Below are 18,142 nucleotides of genomic sequence, written 5' to 3'. Positions count from 1 at the left end.
CAAAAAACAGTTCAGCCTCTCGGTTTCTGGGTGGAGAGATGGCTTTATCTTCTTTGTTTGTGGGATCGGATTTTACAAGCAGGAGTTCCTTTTCTCTTGAGGGGAAGCAGAGATCCAGATTCTGCTCCAGGCAAAGTTGCGGACCTAAGGTGTTGGAGGCTGTCATCAACTTGCCTCCCTCCTATAGCTCCCTGCTCCCTAGTTTCGTTTGTTTGATTTGCTTCGATTTTGGTCCCCAGAGCCAGCAAAACTTCCAAGCTCACGCTTGCTGTCTGAGCACGTGCGTTCGCTGTTTAATCTAATAGGGACTTGGGGACTTCAGCTTTGGTTCAGATGTTACTACGCCTACTACGCCGTGGTTGCTCTTTACAGTTCAGAGAACATCATCAAAACCCCATCCCAGCCCCTCACTCACGAACCTGATCCTTTCCTACACCTGCAAGTGACAGCTCACACTCCAGCCGGTTCCTTAATCCCCAAAACGTGTCGACGGTTTGATGGTGCCTCCCCCGCAAGGACCAAAGAGGCGTGCGCCCTGGTGAGGGTCCGCCCTTCCTCCCTGTCTCTGGTGGGGCGGGGGTAGGTAGGCAGGGATCTGGATCTGGTTAGAGGAGGGGAAAACCATGGTCCTAGCCGCCTTCTTCAGTCCCAGTCTTCCCGAGGAGGAGGAGGGACTAGGAAGGGGTCCCATTGCTGCACATCCCGTCCTGGGTTTGACCTGCTGCCGCCGCCTCAAGTCTCCCATCTCGCCCACCCCAGACTCCCGACATGAGCCCCCCTTCCAGCTCGGGCATCTATGTGAGCCGCGGGGTGGCTCTCCTGCTGGCCGGGCTGACGGCTGCGCTCTTGCTGGTGCTGGTGGCTCTGGCTGCCCTGTATGGCAACTGCGCACGCGTCCAGCCTTTGGAGCAGCATAGCCCGGGGGTGAAGGACACTGAGTTAATCACTTTTGGCGGCCAGGAGCAGGCGCCACCAACCCCAACACCAGATGCTGCGCGTGAGCCAGCGGTGGCCACCACCTCGAAAGACTGGAGACCCCCATCGGGGCCCTGGGAACATCTGCGCCTGCCTCCCTGGCTTGTCCCGCTTCACTATGATCTGGAGCTGTGGCCCCGGCTACGGCCGGATGACCTGTCCACGTCGAGTTTGACTTTCACAGGTCGCGTGAACATCACTGTACGCTGCACAGTGGCCACCTCGAGACTGTTGCTGCACAGCTTCTTACTGGAATACAAGCGAGTGGAAGTGTGGGGTCCCCTGGCCTTAGGCACTAGGAACGCCGGTGCAGGTCGAGTGCCTGTGGACAATGTGTGGTTCGCTCTGGACACGCAGTACATGGTGCTGGACTTGGGCCGGGCCTTGCAGCCAGGGAGCAGATATGAGCTGGACCTCTCTTTCTCTGGCCGAGTGCTTCAGCACGCTTCAGAGGGGCTCTTCCTGAACTTCTACTTCGACCAGGGCGAGCACAGGTAAGGGTTTGTGGCACAGTCCCGCATGCATCCCCACCCAGCAGTGTTCATCTGTGTGATGCACCTTCTGCCCCGAGAAAAGACGTTTTCTCCTCTCCCAGAGCCCAAGGCAAAGGGTTCCTTGTTCCTCTTCCTCTGCAACTGCTAGGAATAAAGATGGTTGAGAACCCGCTCTTCTCTTGTTACTTCCCAGCCCATCCACACTGAGGTTGTTTTCACCTCCGGAGTTTATCACTTTGTTGTTGTTTTAAGAGAGCCTTTATCAGGCCGGGCGGTGGTGGCGCACGCCTTTAATACCAGCACTCGGGAGGCAGAGACAGGCGGATCTCTGTGAGTTCGAGACCAGCCTGGTCTACAAGAGCTAGTTCCAGGACAGTCTCCAAAGCCACAGAGAAACCCTGTCTCCAAAAACAAAAAGCAAAAACAAAACAAAAAGCCTTTGTAACTACCTAGAAAATTCTAGCTGTCTAAACACATTCTTCCCCTTTTAAGGATTAGTACTTTGACCAACAACTGTTAATCCCTGAGAACTGCCTAGAAACACAACTGTTGGAACCCATGCCCCACCAAAGGGTGAAACTGCCTTCTGGCCTTAGAGCTGGAGGAGCTAGAAGGAGCTAGAAGCATCCCTCTTCCGTGTAAGATTCTCTGCTCCCTGAGCCCTGGGCACTAAGCTTTGCTCTGCCTCGCTCCATCTAACCAGGCTAGCCGTGGCTCTACAAACACAGCCACAGCAGGTTGCCTGTCCCCGTATCCTATCCTGTTTGTTGTTGGTTTTACTAAGGTTTCCCCAAAACTTCAGAATAACAATTCATTTATCTGTTCCACGACTGCCAGGCCCTCATTTCCTTTTGCTGGCCATGTGTGGCAGCTGGTGCATTCTGCCAAACTTCAGAGCCCGGCACTTCTGGAATTCCTCTGTTGGGATTTGCCAGCCCATGTAACTGTAAATATGTTCTTATACTCACTCGCTTGTGAGAATGTCTCCGACAGGGGGCGTTTCCAGACACTCCCCGAGAAGCTTCTCTTGGCGCCCTGAGGTCACACTAGGAAACCCTGCCAATGTTGTGAAAATGAACGATAACTTCCTCCCTTCACCCATTGGAGGGTTGATCATTTGCTGTCCTCACACCTTCCTGCACTTGACCCTTTATTAGAGAAAAACGTTCTTAGATGCTGGGGGCGGGAACCACACGGAAGTACATGCTAATCCGCCTCTTACACATGCTTCAAAGCTTCAAAGGTCTTAAATAAAGTCAATGAGTTGCCTAAGTGGATATGCGGTCTTAACTTTGAAAGGACAATGTGTTTGGTTTTCCGTTTTCAGTGCATCAATTTTTGAAAAACAACTTGAGATTGCCTCTTAAGAATGACAGGTCTGCTTCACTGAGAACAGTCTGACACAACTTTGCCTTAATCCCATAGAAGAAAGAGCTGAAATGCAGGGCACGGTTGGTAGGGGTTCTATTATCCACAAATCTTGGCTTGCTTCCTTCTCTCTGTCCCGGTGGGCCATGCCCAGACAAGCTAACCTAGGAGTCCCTGTCCATTTTCCTATTGTGCCAGTCAAGAGAAGCCAGATTTTTCAGAACATCGAAGCCCAGAGAGAGTTCTAGAATTGGGGTTTCTGAAGAGATATCACCAGCAAGTTGTTATTCTTCTACGTCTAGACAAAAAAAAAAATGCTTGAAGCCAGTGTCACAAAGAACCTGGACACAATGATGGCTGGTGGCGCAGAGAACTGTGGGAGCTGACCAGGCACTGTGGTTGAAAATGAGCTGTGTCAGCTGAACTTGTCACTGCACCCCAAGTCTGTTCCTCCATCTCTGGAATAGACATGATCACAGTCAACTTTAGAACATTGTGACAATGAGATGAGACAGGGAGACCTATCAGTGCCTGGCACAGGACTTGAGCTGTGTGTGGTGCCTGCAGGAGGCAGGTCAGCTTAACCCTTTCAGGGGTTACACTCCTTGTTATCCAAACACAGAAATTGGTACAAAGGAGCCTAAGAAGTCTGCGGAGGAAAACACAAGGGGCTGGAGAGTGGGGAGTTTCCAGTGAAGAGGTATGGAGTTTTAGTATAGACGCTTATATAACTGTATTTGTTATATAAGTTATCAAAGTGAGGATATTCTGTTCTGCTCTGATTTTTGTATGATATGTTTTTGTATGAATGGACGTTGAATTTTATGCAATGCTTTTTCTGCTTAAATTTTTTGTGATTATATGATTTTACTTCTTTGGACTCTAAATATAGCATATTATATTGATTGACTTTTAATAATGACCCAGCCTTAATGTCTTACCCTTTGTATTAAGAGGTTACTGAATGATGAGGTTGGTGAGCACCTTTACTGCAGGGAGGAAGGCTTAGAGGAGGGGGGGATGGAGAGAGCAAGTATCTTTACTCTCCAATCTCCTATGCTTGACAAGGACATGACCCTCAGACAAATTTCCCTGTGAAACTAATTTCTTTTATGTGTAGCATGTTTAAAATAAGCTTATTTTCTTTTATGTGTATGCATGTTTTGCCTGCACATGTCTGTGCACTATGTGCTTACCTGGTGCCCACGGAAGCCAGAAGAGGGCATCTGGTCTCCGAGGACTGGAGTTATAAATGCTGACCACCTGGGCGCCTGGAATCAAACCCAGGTCCTCTGGAAAAGCAGCCTGCTGCTCAGTCCTTTATCACTCCTGTCCCCCGATGGTAGTTTCTTTTTTTTTGGTTTTTCGAGACAGGGTTTCTCTGTAGCTTTGGAGGCTGTCCTGGAACTCACTCTGTAGACCAGGCTGGCCTCAAACTCACAGAGCGATGGTAGTTTCTTAGAAAGTGTTTCCAGGCAATGAACCAACACAGACTGGGGGAGTCTGAGTAGGAAGACAGTCACAATATGAAAATAAATGAAGGCCTGAGCCACACCTCAGAACATGTTTGCTTCCTCCATGTTGACTGTAGACGAACCTTGAGGTCAGAGTAATCCAGAACTATGTACGAGTACAGGCAAAGCAGTTCCAACGGAGCCTTGTTAGCCTGGTGCTACCAGAGTGGCTTCTCATTCACAGAATAGAAGTGTGGTAGGTCATGGGCCGTAAACAATGCAAATGGTTCCTGTGGTTCCTTAGACGTCTGAAGGGTCTAGAATTTCTCATGTGGGTGGAGGGTACTGGCTGGATAGTTACACTGTGCCAAGAATGAAAACAACCATTGTGGCAGACACTATAGAAGTCATTGTCAAAGATAGCTTCAAAGGCAGTTTATCTAGGCTTAGGGGATGGGCTGAACACATAGGAGCCCAGAAGAGGGTCTTAGCACTGTTGGGAACCACTGAGCCTTGATCATTGTGAAGGAATGATACTCAAGTCACACCAGTCCAGAAAATGCAATCATATCAATCTGGTAGTATGAGAATTCTTCACGTTTTGAGAATTCTCCTCTTTCTTTTTCTTTTTCACTGTGACATCTGGGAGTAGAAAGATGGAGCTTAGATTTCTTATCCTAAAGAACTGGTAAGTCCTTGAAAAGAAGTTTGGGTTTGGAATTGACTTTTCGCAGGAAGAAGGTTGATTTACACAGTAGCAACAAAGATCCTCTAATTGATGAGCTTGCATTCTTTTCTGTGTCATGAGTGAAAATACAGATTCCAGACTCTGAAGAAATTGGTTTCAGACAGTTTGTTTTATACTTTTGAGTTCTGGAAAGTAAATTTTGGTGACAGCCTACCAGTATCTAACCACCCAGCATGAAACCTGAGTGATAGCAGTCTGTTTCAACACAGCTTCTAAGCAATTATCGAGAACTCCATAAAACAATCCTGCTACCAACTCTGCATTGTACACATGCTGCTGACCTTTGGAGCCCATTGAAGAGGATGTATATTATGTCTGTATATGGAAAGACATTGGTTCAGTTGGTGATGGTCACTTCATCATAAAAATCTGTTTTTTGTTTGTTTTTGTATGTACTACATGTGTCAACCAAACATTCTAAACCTATTCTAAAGAACAGAATAGGTACAACGTGACTCTGGTCATTTGAAAGAAGAAACCCTTTATGAAGTAAGTTCCTGCAGATAAAATCCCACCAGTCAAACAATACTGGGAATCCTTTCTGCTCCTTGAAGATGACCTTGCCCCACACTTGTTTGTATCACGAAGTAAACCCTTGTTTGTATCACTAATTCCTGGTGGACCAGCGGGAGCCATTGAAGTAACTTTGGTAGGGTGATACTGTAACAATATTTGTTATGACAGTCTTTGTAGCTGCTTCTGTACTGATGGTTTGCAAGGCATATGTAAGGCAAGAATGGATGCTAGAAGGTATTTTTTAATTTTGTTTTGAGACAGGCTTTTACTGTTCTGTCAAGACTGGCCTACAGTTCGCTATCCTCTCACCTCATCTTTCCAAGTGCTGGAATTACAGGCAGGCACTGAGGAAATAATATTTAAAACAATACCAGCTGCTTGTGGTCACCTTCTGTTGTAGCATATACAACAAGAATGCCAGTTCCACCTTTAACTCAGGAGGCAGAGGCAGATGGATCTCTGTGAGTTCGAGGCCAGCCTGGTCTACCAACCAGAGCTGTTACACAGAGAAACCCTGTCTCAAAAAACAAAGCAAACAAAAATGCCAGCTCCTTCTTGACCTGCCCACAGAAGCTTCCAAAAGGCTGCCCAGGGCAGAACACATTCTACACCTGCCTTCTCCAGTGTTTCTCACCCCAGCTTTCTAATTCCTGATGTTTCCACCATGTATCTTTTACTTTTAACCCACATATGGTAATATTAAGGAGTTTCCATTTGTTCTCACACACACATTATTTCCAGTTGTGGCTATTACAAAGAAATCTTCCAGAAATATCCACATACAAATCTTTATGTAATTTCACCTCTTTTGAGTAAATACTATATCAAAGGTAGAATGGCTGGATTGTATGGTAGGGAGATGTTTGAAGAACCTAAGTTGTTTTCCAAGGTATTTGACCACTTACAATTTTCATCAGTAGTATCAGAGAATTCTAGTTGCTCCATATATTTGCCAACACTTGGTATTGGCAGGCCTTTCTGTCTAAGTCATTTCAATTAGGAGTGCTGGTTTTTCTGTATCTATCTCACTCAGACACGAGTTACTTGGTGGCCTCTTTGAACTTCTTGAGCCTTGTTTTCAAGCTGACTGAGACCAAGCCTTGTTTTCAAGCTGACTCTACAACTTTTTTTTAACAGTAGGGCCTCTTTAGTTCACTAACTTATTTAAGTCTTCTTTAGCTAGCTTTCAGAGCTAGGCGTGGCAGTATATCCTTTTAATTCCAGCACTCTGGAGGCAGAGACAGGCAGATTTCTGTGAATTCAAGGCCGGCCAGGGCTACATAATGAGACCCCGTCTTAAAAAAAAATCAATTACCTTTAGAAATGTTTTATTCATAAGCATGCTTTACTATTTTTATTCCCAATTACGTCGTACCTGGAAGCAGAAGCATCGATGCTGGCATCCACTTGCTTGTTCTAAGTTCCTTGGGATGAGAGTCATATCTGTAAATTAAGATGTTGGACTTTCAAAAATTCTTTTGTACTTTAAAACCATTCAAGTTTCTTTTTTAAAAATTAAATTTATTTACTCCGTGCATGTGTTTGTGTGTGTATGAAGCTCAGGAAATGACTTTTGGGAGTTGGCTTTCTTCCACTTATGAGTCCTGGGGATGAAACTAGTGTCATCTGGCTTGGCAGTGAATATCTTAACCTACTGAGTCACCTCACTGGTCCCCACTTTTCCATTTGATTAGAACAAACGTACAACCATAGTCTTGGATTCTTAGAAACATTCCTGCATTCTGAAAATGCTATTCACCTGATAAAAGATAAGAAGCAGATGGGAGAAAGTTAGAGAAAGGAAATGAGAAAGCTCTAGGGAAGAAATTCCAGAAGAGTTGTACAAAATTCTGATCTTCATTGCGATCAAATAAAGGGGACAGTAACATGATCAGAATAAGGCAGGGTGAACAGGGTTTTAAAAGACTTCCTTGAAATTGTGTTTTACGCTAAGAAATCTTACACAGTGCTGAAAGTATGAGGCACTCTCAGAATAGGAAATTGAGCAATACTGGGAAAGAATTTGCATATCTCAAAACAAAGTCAGTGAGCTATTAATGCCAGGCACATGATGTTGATGAAGAAGGAGGAAGGAGGTAATTTCATAGCTGGGATAAGTGTTGAACTCATATTTTGTGTGACTAATGGTTTTTCTGGGAGGTAATTTTGCTAGCCATCCTGCAGCTTTTGAAAACAAACGTGGTTAGCATATCTCCACTGTTCTTCACAGTTTAATGTATGGAGTTACATTTCCATCTTTTCACCTTGTGAAGCTCATATGGTTCTGTGTTTCTTTTTAAAATTAATTTATTCTTTTCCCATATATTGCATTATGACTGCAGTCCCCGCCCTACTGCCCGCCACTTCTCCCATTCCCCACCACCCTACTTCACCTCTGTACCAGATCCATTCCTCCTCCATTCCCCTTCAGAAAAGGGCAGTCCTCCCAGGGATATCAACCAAACACGGCATAGCAAGTTACAACAAGACAAACCCTCATATCAAGGTTGGATGAGGCAACCCAGTAGGTAGAAAGGGTTCCAAGAGCAGGCAGAGAGTCAGAGACACCCCCACTCCCACTGTTAGGAGCCTCACAAGAACATCAAGCTGCGTAATCATAGCATATATGCAGAAGACCCACAGGCTCCCTGACTATCGATTTAGTCTCTGTGAGTCTCTCTGAAGCCAGGTTAGCTTATTCTGTGGACCGTGTTCTTTTGGTATCCTTGACCCCTCTGGCTCCAAGCGACAGATGATTGGCAATCACTAAGTAATAGATATAGTCAGAAACAAAACCTAGAGAGGCTTACAGTAAATGTATTTGCTGTTGATGCTGCCCTCTCCCCCAGCATCCTTCCTCCCAGCTCCAGGACCTGATTCGTGATGGGTGCCTGCAGTGGGGCAGGTGCAGCTATCCATCTCTTGATTTTATGCTTCCATTCCTCCTTGTCCATCTTAATAACCGCTGTTCCAACATCATAGCGGTCTGGTGAGGCAGGCACTGCAAGAAGAGGTTACAGAGTATGTACTTTTTACTGGAACTAGTCTTCTTGTCATTTGCTTGCTCTGGCCTAGCAGATGCCTTATTTTCCTAACACATATATCTCTTTTGACACTTCCTAGCTTTCTTTGCCATTTGTCTTTCTCCCATACATCCCTTGGCTTAGCTGGAGATTCTCTTATTGGTCTGTCTGTGTAGTCACTTCACTGGTTCCTCAGTCCAAAAAGCGGGCAATGTGTCTTTTCACTGCTTCATCCTCTTCTAGGTGGCTCTATTGGACAGGATCCCAGGAAGCACCCACTATGGTTCACAGTGTCTGGGGCCCCAAAGTTCTACTGACGGCATTCATCCTTCCCTTGCCTAGCACTGCCATGTATCTGGAGACAGCAGTCTGCTTCCGGCTCTGCCTCTGAAGCAGCCAGCTGTTCAGTCTCCTCTTAGTGGGTAGGAGCAGAGCCCAGGCTCTGGGCAGCTTCAGTTGTTTTTAGGGTGAGTGAGCACCAGCCTTCCCTCTTTCAGCTTTAAGGAATATTGGTCCTGCTTTCTGAGTGTCTCCTCTCCATTAGCCCAAGGGTAGAGCTTGGTGCCTCCTTCCAACTCCTGGACCCATTGCCTGCTAAGACTTCTCTTTCCTGGCTCCTCTTCACTCCTTGACTCTACTGTGGCCTCTTATGTCTGAGCTGTCCAAAGATGAACTTTCTGACTCTCATGGCCATTTGCTTTGAAGAGCTTCCTAACTTAATTTGGCATCTTTCTTTGGAATTCTGCAGCTGTTATATTTTGTTGCTTGGTAAAAACTATAGTCTCCAGATTCACTTACACAAGTAACAAACAAACATGATTCATGGGAAAACCCTTGAACCACAGTCCAGTGGTTGAACATCTGGCTCTACTAAACATTTTGATTTCTGGGTGTGTGTTACATGAAAATATTTTAGGAGTGTGGTATCATAACTCTTAAGAATTTTACTTAATCTCTGACCAGCTCTGTTATTTAGCACTTATTAACAGAAGATGTAGACATATGGAGTTAATAAAATAATTTGGAATGAAATGATTTACTGAGTGCATGCAATTGGTATCTTTTCAATGGAAATAGACTCATTCTCCAAGTGCATAAAGAAGATCTTGACCATAAAGATGCCTTCTAGCTCCAGAGAGTGGTGAGGTCATGATTCTAGAGCAAGGCAATAAGAAGGGAAAGATATTCTACAGTACTGAATCTCTAGAAAACAAATCCCCCTACAGTAATTCCTTCACCAGCTGACCACTGCAAACAGAGACTTATTAGACACCCTAATAGTATGATTCCATGAAACTTAGAGGGAAGACAGAATGGTAGATCATCTTGTGCTAGGAAAGGCTTGACACTTCTCTCTCCACCGACGGAGCCAGAAGGTAAAGACACTCACTGTGAGATTCCCAGGTGTGGCATACAAGATCACATGGCTGCTGCTTGCCTCTGGCCTTTGCAGCAAAGATGAAGAGTCACAAGGGCTGTGAGTAGTAGGGACTTTTCTCCAGCTGTTTCCAGGGCAACAGAAAAGCCCAGGAGAAGCCCTTTCCTTTCACTCCTCGGGAGGCTTGAGTCACGGACTTAGAGCATTTGCTGTGCTTAGTTGCTAACGTGGAGCTGTTCTTCCTGTTACCCATCTTGCAGCCTCCTTGATTGTCATAAACTTTGTGAAGTCATGGCAGAGGACATGCTGTCAGATTTCTCTTTTTGTGGCTTGTGTTCAGCACTTGGCTTCCAGGTTATCTGAAGATGCACTCTATAAAGAGATGTGCCTTTGGTACTAATACAGCACCGTATGTTCAGTCTGTTCTACAGCTTTAGGGTATGGACTTTCCAAGGAGCATGGGTGAACCCTTGAGGGGGCTCCTCCTGTGGTCTCCAGGTGACTTAAACAGGGCCACTTCATAGGCTTTGTCTACATTTTGTTAGGTAAGTTTAGCCCTCTTTTCATCCTGCCTCTCAGAATCATGCTGTTAGAAATCTCAGTGGCCATTCAGATCATTTCATCCCATCCACATATTTTATTAAAAAAAAGGTCCCTAGAGACTTTAAGCACATTTCTTAAAGTTGCATGGCTTTAATTATTTTTATTTTGCTCATAGGAATGGAGAACTCAGGTGACTGAAAAACAATACACAATGTTATTTCATTGTTTCTCCACTCAAACACAGCAATCCAAGTCTTAAGACAGGCAATTTTGACTGTAGCACACACGGCAAAAGTACTTCATGGTCCCTGTATATATTAATAAAGCTGCCTATATTCTATAACAGCCCCAGAGCGGTGCTAATTAGCAGCTGCTAATTCAACTTCTCTGTTGTAAATGACACAAACAAAAACGAAAAAGAAAGACAGAACTGCTCCCTCCTCCCAGCTTCTGGTCATTTGTAGTTGGGGAGAGAAAGATGATTTGTGTTCAGTTTGTGATCAGCTGTAATTTTGACAACTTTGGGGCTGAGTTTGTCACTAATGATCAACTCACCCATAAGTTAGTGACTCTTGGGTCTCTTCTAAACGTTATCAGTATTGAGGATGGCTTGTCAGGTTGGAAGATGGAGGGATCACAGGTGATTTCTTATTAAGTTGTCTACTAATAATACATGAAATAATATGTGCACTCAAGTAACAACACCTTTAGTAGAGTGTTAAGCTCCAATATGTGACTTCCCCACAATGGCTCAGTCGGTAGCAGAATGACCAGGTCTTGTAGCCAAACTGGCTACTGTGGAACCACAGGCTTCCTTCCAGCCTGCACAAGCAAGGCTATAATAAAATGAGGGAAATGAGCAGGACAAAACAGGCTGGTTGCAAATTATAGCTTTGCCACAGTAAAGTTGGACATCTCCAGTGGGCTGTCTGTAAGATGGGTTTTTCTTATTTTTCATGAAAGGTTTCTGAATGTCTCCGCTACTTTAATGCCCCTCCTAGAGCTGTGCATTTTTTTTAATTAAGTGGAGAGGCTCTTTTGCAGTGGAAGATTGATTTGCAAAGGTGAAAAATGAGTGGAGCAGGCCCTCTCAAGATGTTTGGCTTTATTTATCTATGAATTGGGCCTGAAGCAAGAGTCAACATATGACAGATGGCAGCCTGGGACCTCAGTTGGAAGGGAGGTTCACATTCACCATTGTCCTCTCCAGCCAGGTTCCCGGGTCACCAAGTCTTGGCAAATGGAATTAACACGACTGAGGAGAAAGCTGTTTGCTGAGAGCCATGCCCTTCAGACACTCAGGAAGGATGTGCTGGGAGTGAACCTGACATCATGGATTTGTTCCTAACTTTCTGCTATAAATCACCAGTGCACCACGGCAGTGTGTCATTCTTTGTATCTTTCCATGGACGTAGGAGAAGCCAGAGTAGGGATGTGGAAAATCTATCTGTAACTGAAGGACATAATGTTCAGTGGGTGTGCCCATACGGTTTACCCCCAGAGGGGTCCAAAATAGAACTGTAAGTTTTCAATTAGAAGGAAGCGGGAACATTTGAGAAAGAGGGGAAAAAAGAAAAAAAAAACCACATTCTTCAGACTGACTCGCCCCTTGGTGACAGATGAAAGCAACAAACAATTCTCAAAGAAGCCATCCTAGTTTTCCAAAGACTGACATTCCATGCTTATGTTTGTTCCTGTTTTCCTTATAAAAGGTTTGTGATGCAAGAATACAAAATTTATTTTGTGGTTGAAAGTTAAAGAGATCATTTTTATTTTGTGTTGTAAACCCTAAGAACCCTAAGATGCTATAGGAATTGGATATATATATATATATATGTATACATATATATATGAATTGGATATATATACATACATATATACATACACATACATATATATGAATATACATATACATATATATATATATAGAGAGAGAGAGTGTGTGTATGTGTTTGTGTATTTCCATTGATCTAAGAAAAAATTCCCCAAATGTATTTCAGAGCCTTGATTGCATCTCAAATGGAGCCGACGTTTGCCAGGAGTGTTTTCCCCTGTTTCGATGAGCCAGCTCTGAAGGCAACGTTTAACATTACAATTATTCACCATCCTGGGTATGTGGCTCTTTCCAATATGCCACAGCTAGGTAAGTGATGTGTCCTGCCATTGTACAAACATGAGAAAACATTAGCTTTCATGTCTGCTTCTCTAGGAAGTGTGTTAGTAGCTTTCATCTGTTGTAACTGTGGAGAGCGGTCACATGAGACAAGTATGGAACCTTCACACCTAGAGAAGATAAATACCTATTCTTTCTGTACGGAGATCTGGGGACATGATACTGTCTCTACATGCTGAGGACCTGCCCGTTACTTAGTGCTTCAACTGTGGGCCCTTACTGATAACAGGCTGGTGTAGTTGATCTCAGCACATACATACATGTGTTTTATTCACCTTGGGTGGTTTGCTTATCTTGACTGCATTGGTTTTAACTTTTAGAGATCCAGAGATATAATGTAAAAATCTAGACCTTTGTTTCCTTGGTAACTCTAATGCTCAACTAACACTGGACCTGCAGCATTTATATGACTATAATGAATGAAAGCTGAGAACAGGTAGCTTCTAAAAGACTGGGCCTGAGCCACCATAAGCTGCCTCAGTTTCCTTGTTACTATATACTACGCAGTGACATCTCAGATGACTTCTAAAAGACTGGGCCTGAGCCACCATAAGCTGCCTCAGTTTCCTTGTTACTATATACTACGCAGTGACATCTCAGATGACTGGTCCTCACCAACATTTGAGTTTGCGATTCCAGCTTTAGGCTCCAGACTGCTGCTGCTGCTGCTGCTGCTACCTCTGAAACCCGATAAAGGTGGAATTGTAGTTTCTGATTCACTTGGACTCAGGCAGCTCTAGATTAAATGCTGCGGGAAGTGTGCTAAACTAGGAGATGGAAATAGATGGACAGAAATGGAATCAACTGGGCAGAAAATTTACAGTGCTCATGGCTTTGACATTCATTTTGTTAAGCTCTCATCACTCAGGATGCTGATTCAGGCCTACGATCCCATCTTTGGGTCCTTCAAATGTACTTTTTATTTATTTAAAAATCATTATAACAACTGTATAGCTTTATGGGATAAAGTATGATGATTTGATATATATATGCAGTAGGTAATGGTAATAGTGGAGTAGTCATCATTATAATAGAAAATATTGGTCAGCAAGTGCTTACCACACAAGCAGAAGGATCTGAGTTTGATCTCCAGCACTCATGTAAAAAGCTGGGCATGGTGGAGTACAACTGTAATTTCAGTGCTGGGGAGGCAGAGGTGGCGGGTTCCCTGGGGTCTTGCTGGCAGTCAGTCTAGCTGAACTGGGGAGCTCCAGGTTTAGAGTCCCTGTCTCAAAAGGCAAGATGGAGAACATCTGAGCAAGATGTCCAGTGCTGACCTCTATAAACACATGTACACACATACACAAACTCAGATGTACACACATAAATACTCCTGAACAATGTGATAATCTTGCATATTTTTGATTCATAGTGTATATTTCAGGGTAATTAACATTTGTATTGCCTCATTGTTAACTTTGTGTTTAGATCCTGGGATGACAAAGGTTCAGGGTGACCTGATGTAGTGTTGATGGCTTAGATAGACAAACCCGATCTCCCAGACTACAGGGAATATCTAGGAAGGAGTGGTTGGTTGACAGCTGTCGTGACAAATTGTTTCTAGGTTGTGTATTATCTAGGTTTACAGCGGTTTGAACTACAATATTCGTCCAGGTCAGTCTGAAAGAGTCAGTGTGAATGGAAGTAGATGGACGGTCACTGCCTTCCGCACCACACCCCGCATGCCAACTTACCTCGTCGCTCTTGCCGTGTGTGATTTCGACCACGTCAGCAGAACTGAGAGAGGCAAGGAGGTGAGTAGGGAAGAGCCTGTAGATAAGGAACAATGGGCTGGCTGCATGGTGCTCGCCTACTGTACCTATGTAACCTCTTCCCCCTGACCCTGACCCTGACCCTGACCCTGACCCTGACCCTAACTCTGACCTTGACCCTGACCCTAGCCCTGACCCTAGCCCTGACCCTAGCCCTGACCCTTACCCTGACCCTAACCCTGACCCTGACCCTGACCCTGACCCTGACACTTACCCTGATCCTGACCCTAACCCTAACCCTGACCCTGACCCTAACCCTAGCCCTGACCCTGACCCTGGCCCTAACTCTGACCTTGACCCTGACCCTGACCCTAACCCTAACCCTGACCCTTACCCTAACCCTAACCCTCTTCCCTTTAACCCTAACCCTAATCCTAACCCTAACCATAACCCTGACTCTAACCCTAACCCTAACCCTAACCATAACCATAACCCTGACCCTAACCCTAACACTAACCCTGTAGATAAGGAACAATGGGCTGGCTGCATGGTGCTCGCCTACTGTACCTATGTAACGTCTTCACCCTAACCCTAACCCTGACCCTAACCCTAACCCTAACCATAACCATAACCCTGACCCTGACCCAACCCTAACCTTCCAAGTCCCATGGAAATGTGGCTTCTCAGAATGTGATGTAACAAGCTGTGTATGGTAACACACTTGTAATTCCAGCACCTGAGACATCAAGGATCATGAGTTTGAGGCCATCCTGGGCTACATAGTAAGATTCTGTTTCCTCCCCTTTCACTAAATTTAGAAATGGGGTGGTAGGGAGGGGTAAGATGCTTTTTCCCATGATAGCTCTATGTAACTGTTTCTATGGTAGACTGTACATTAAGCCCAGTCCTCAAGGTAGGTTCTAAGCACCCACTTCCTGTTTTTGCTTTCCTAGAGGGCAGGGGTATACAGACAATGGTTGGGCTAGCCCTGGGAGATATGTTGCTTACTAGATCAGATTCGAAGTGTTTAGCAACCTGGATGGCCTCAGCCCGAACAATAAAAGCAAGGCACTCATGAGTCACTGGAGGGGTGTGTGCAGGCTAACTGTCATTCCCTTTAAGGAGCTAGGCCCTGTGGGTGTTCCATAGCTTTGGGCACACAAGACTTCTCTAGAGTCACGTAAAGTGGGATGAGCAGGTTTTGTCCTGAAATTCTTAGTTTTTGTCTAGCTGTATTCTCATGACAGCCTAAGATTTTCAGAAAGCATCACGGATGCTGTCTTCCACGCTTGCTTATTCCCTACTATGGGATATGGAGGCAACTAAGGCCAGTGTCTTATGCCCACCAGTTCGTTCTGATTTCTTGGCTTGCTCGAGAGAAAGGTCAAGCCGTGCAGTTATCTGAGCATCCCTCTGGCTGGCCTGAGATCTTCCAGGCTCAAATCATTGACATGTGGAGACAAGAGGGCTGGTGGTGAGTCAGGCTCATCAAGGGAGTGAGAACGAGCCAAGGCACTACCCCAGGCCTCCTAGCCTAATGAATCACTTACACAGTGTTGGATGCAAGCAGCAGCTTATCATCTTCCTGAACTGCTGGCTCCCAGCCCTGGTCCTCTTGCTGAATAATTACTAGGAGGTCCTTGACATTCACAGATGTAACACTGGTCTAGTCAGAAATCCATGGCATAGATCAGTGAATCTGCTTGGGCATGATTTAGAAGCATGGCTTGAGCCTAGCAAGAAGTAGCAGACCTCTTATTTCCCATAGTGAGAGACCCAGGGTGGTCCCTCACACCCACACCAAATAGCTTCTGGTCAGTCCTCTTCTCAATTAGTAATTCTTGTGAAAGGATAAAATCAGTTTCTTCCCCAAAGATCGCCCTATTTTAAAGAATGCCAGCTGCCATAGAAACTAAAAGGAACAAGAGAAAGTTAATGCTCTTGGCCCAGAAAGTGAGTCTTGGGACGAGTTTATCAGTGGAATGCTGTGCTTGGCCACGGCTGAGCACTACAAAGTGACTGAATCTAACGTGTGTTCTTTGAGGTAAACAAAACTCAAGCCTGGGATGGTGTCCAGCTTATCCCTGAATTACCCATTCGGTAAGATATTTAGTGTGACTATGTAAAGCATAAACAGAGCACACTGTAGGGATGGGAACGGCTAACGTGGAGGACTTGGGCAGCATGGATATTGGCAAAAACAATCCTCTCTGATGTCTAGGTCTGCCACATCCAGTGACGGCTATTAGATCACACAGGTGGGGCAGGTGGGATTTTGAAAGAACTTTTCAGATACATCTAAGATGGTCCTTATTGGCCTGTGTTTCTTGCTTCATCGTTGGGGCTACCCACCCTCCCAATTCTATATGAAATTCCCATTATTTGTCTTTCTTTAGGGGAGTGCAGAATGGTCATTTTGGGAGGAGGTTCTTAAACTTAAAATTAATGAGCAAGTATTCATTGATGAGGCTATTATTTTGAAAAAGACTACAGCTAAAACACAGATTGTATCCACTATCTCCATCCTGTAGAATGTTTTTTTTTTCCAAGTCGAGTGAGCTTCTTAGCTTTGTTCTCAGAAGCCATAAATTTAGTGGAAAAGCAGATTCAAGGCCTGAAGTCATCTTTCTCAACTAAATGGGGCTCTGCAGCACATGGGAGGGAGAAATCAGTGAGGGAATTCATGCTGGAGCCTCAAAAACAGGTGGTTGCATTTTGTGAACTAGGAACATTCCCAAACTCTGATATAACTAAAAACTCCCATAATTCAAGACAAACTTTCCAGAGAAATAAAAGCACAGTGAGATAAATCTGTTCTTGGAAAGCATGTGCCTGTATTATGCTGGGTTTTTTCTTTTTTCATTTTTCTTGCCCTTTTTGGATAATGTTCTACGGAGAGCATTTCCATTTATTTATTTATTTATTTGTTTATTCATTTATGGTTTTTCGAGACAGGGTTTCTCTGTATTGTTTTGGAGGCTGTCCTGGAACTCGCCCTGTAGACCAAGCTGGCCTCGAACTCACAGAGATCCTCCTGCCTCTGCCTTCTGAGTGCTGGGATTAAAGGTTTGCGCCACCACCGCCCTGCTTCATTTTATTTTTTAAGTTAACAACGCTCATGTGACACACTTGGTAATTCCCATACCTCTAACGTTTGTCCTAAGGACTTTGGTCTTCCAACGCCCTGCTGCACTTTATTTTTTAAGTTAACAACGCTCATGTGACACACTTGGTAATTCCCATACCTCTAACGTTTGTCCTAAGGACTTTGGTTTTCATGTGTCGTCCTTGGCATCAGCACTGGCAATTCTCAGTCCTATCCTATTAAAAATTACTTACAGAGAGAAAAGTTGAAGAGCATACGGTGACTCTGCGTCACTATAACCCTGCAGGTTGAAACAGGAGTGTAGTCATGAAAGCTACAGGGATTCACTCTCGGGTGCCAAACACCAGCATGCTTGTGTGAAAAGGACTTTGAATGGCAGAGATGCCTTTTACCAGCAAACATGGGAATATCATTGCAATAACTCACTAGCTTCAACAGGTTTAAAATCATAAGACTTTTCAAGGGCTTTTTAAAATTTGAGGACTTAATATGATTTTTAATAATTCTTTAAGTATTAAACCATTCTAAATTTGCAAGGCTCAAATTTGGTTATACAGTATGCCATCACTCTTAACAGTGCAATTCTGTTTTGGATCGTTGGAATGTTTTTAAAGGGAAGAAGGATGTGAGGTATTCTTTTACATGGAAGCTA

The 18,142-nt window shown here is 44.5% G+C and overlaps 1 protein-coding gene across 2 annotated transcripts in view; it reads left to right on the top strand.

The window, feature by feature from the left end:
- The first annotated feature begins 630 nt into the window (after positions 1-630).
- Lvrn (laeverin) overlaps positions 631-18,142 on the top strand; it is a 55,179-nt gene continuing 37,667 nt past the window's right edge. For both annotated transcript variants that reach the window (XM_005069136.3, XM_040741840.1), the window contains exons 1-3: positions 631-1,469; positions 12,500-12,642; positions 14,287-14,426. In XM_005069136.3, the coding sequence (XP_005069193.1) occupies positions 769-1,469; positions 12,500-12,642; positions 14,287-14,426 (984 nt within the window). In that variant the 5' untranslated portion in view covers positions 631-768. The remainder of the gene's footprint in view (positions 1,470-12,499; positions 12,643-14,286; positions 14,427-18,142) is intronic.

The sequence above is a fragment of the Mesocricetus auratus genome, unplaced genomic scaffold (genome assembly GCF_017639785.1).
Source record: "Mesocricetus auratus isolate SY011 unplaced genomic scaffold, BCM_Maur_2.0 Super-Scaffold_6730, whole genome shotgun sequence".
Taxonomy (NCBI): domain Eukaryota; kingdom Metazoa; phylum Chordata; class Mammalia; order Rodentia; family Cricetidae; genus Mesocricetus; species Mesocricetus auratus.
Note: the sequence above shows the minus strand (reverse complement) of the source record. Positions and strands in the feature narration are given on the sequence as shown.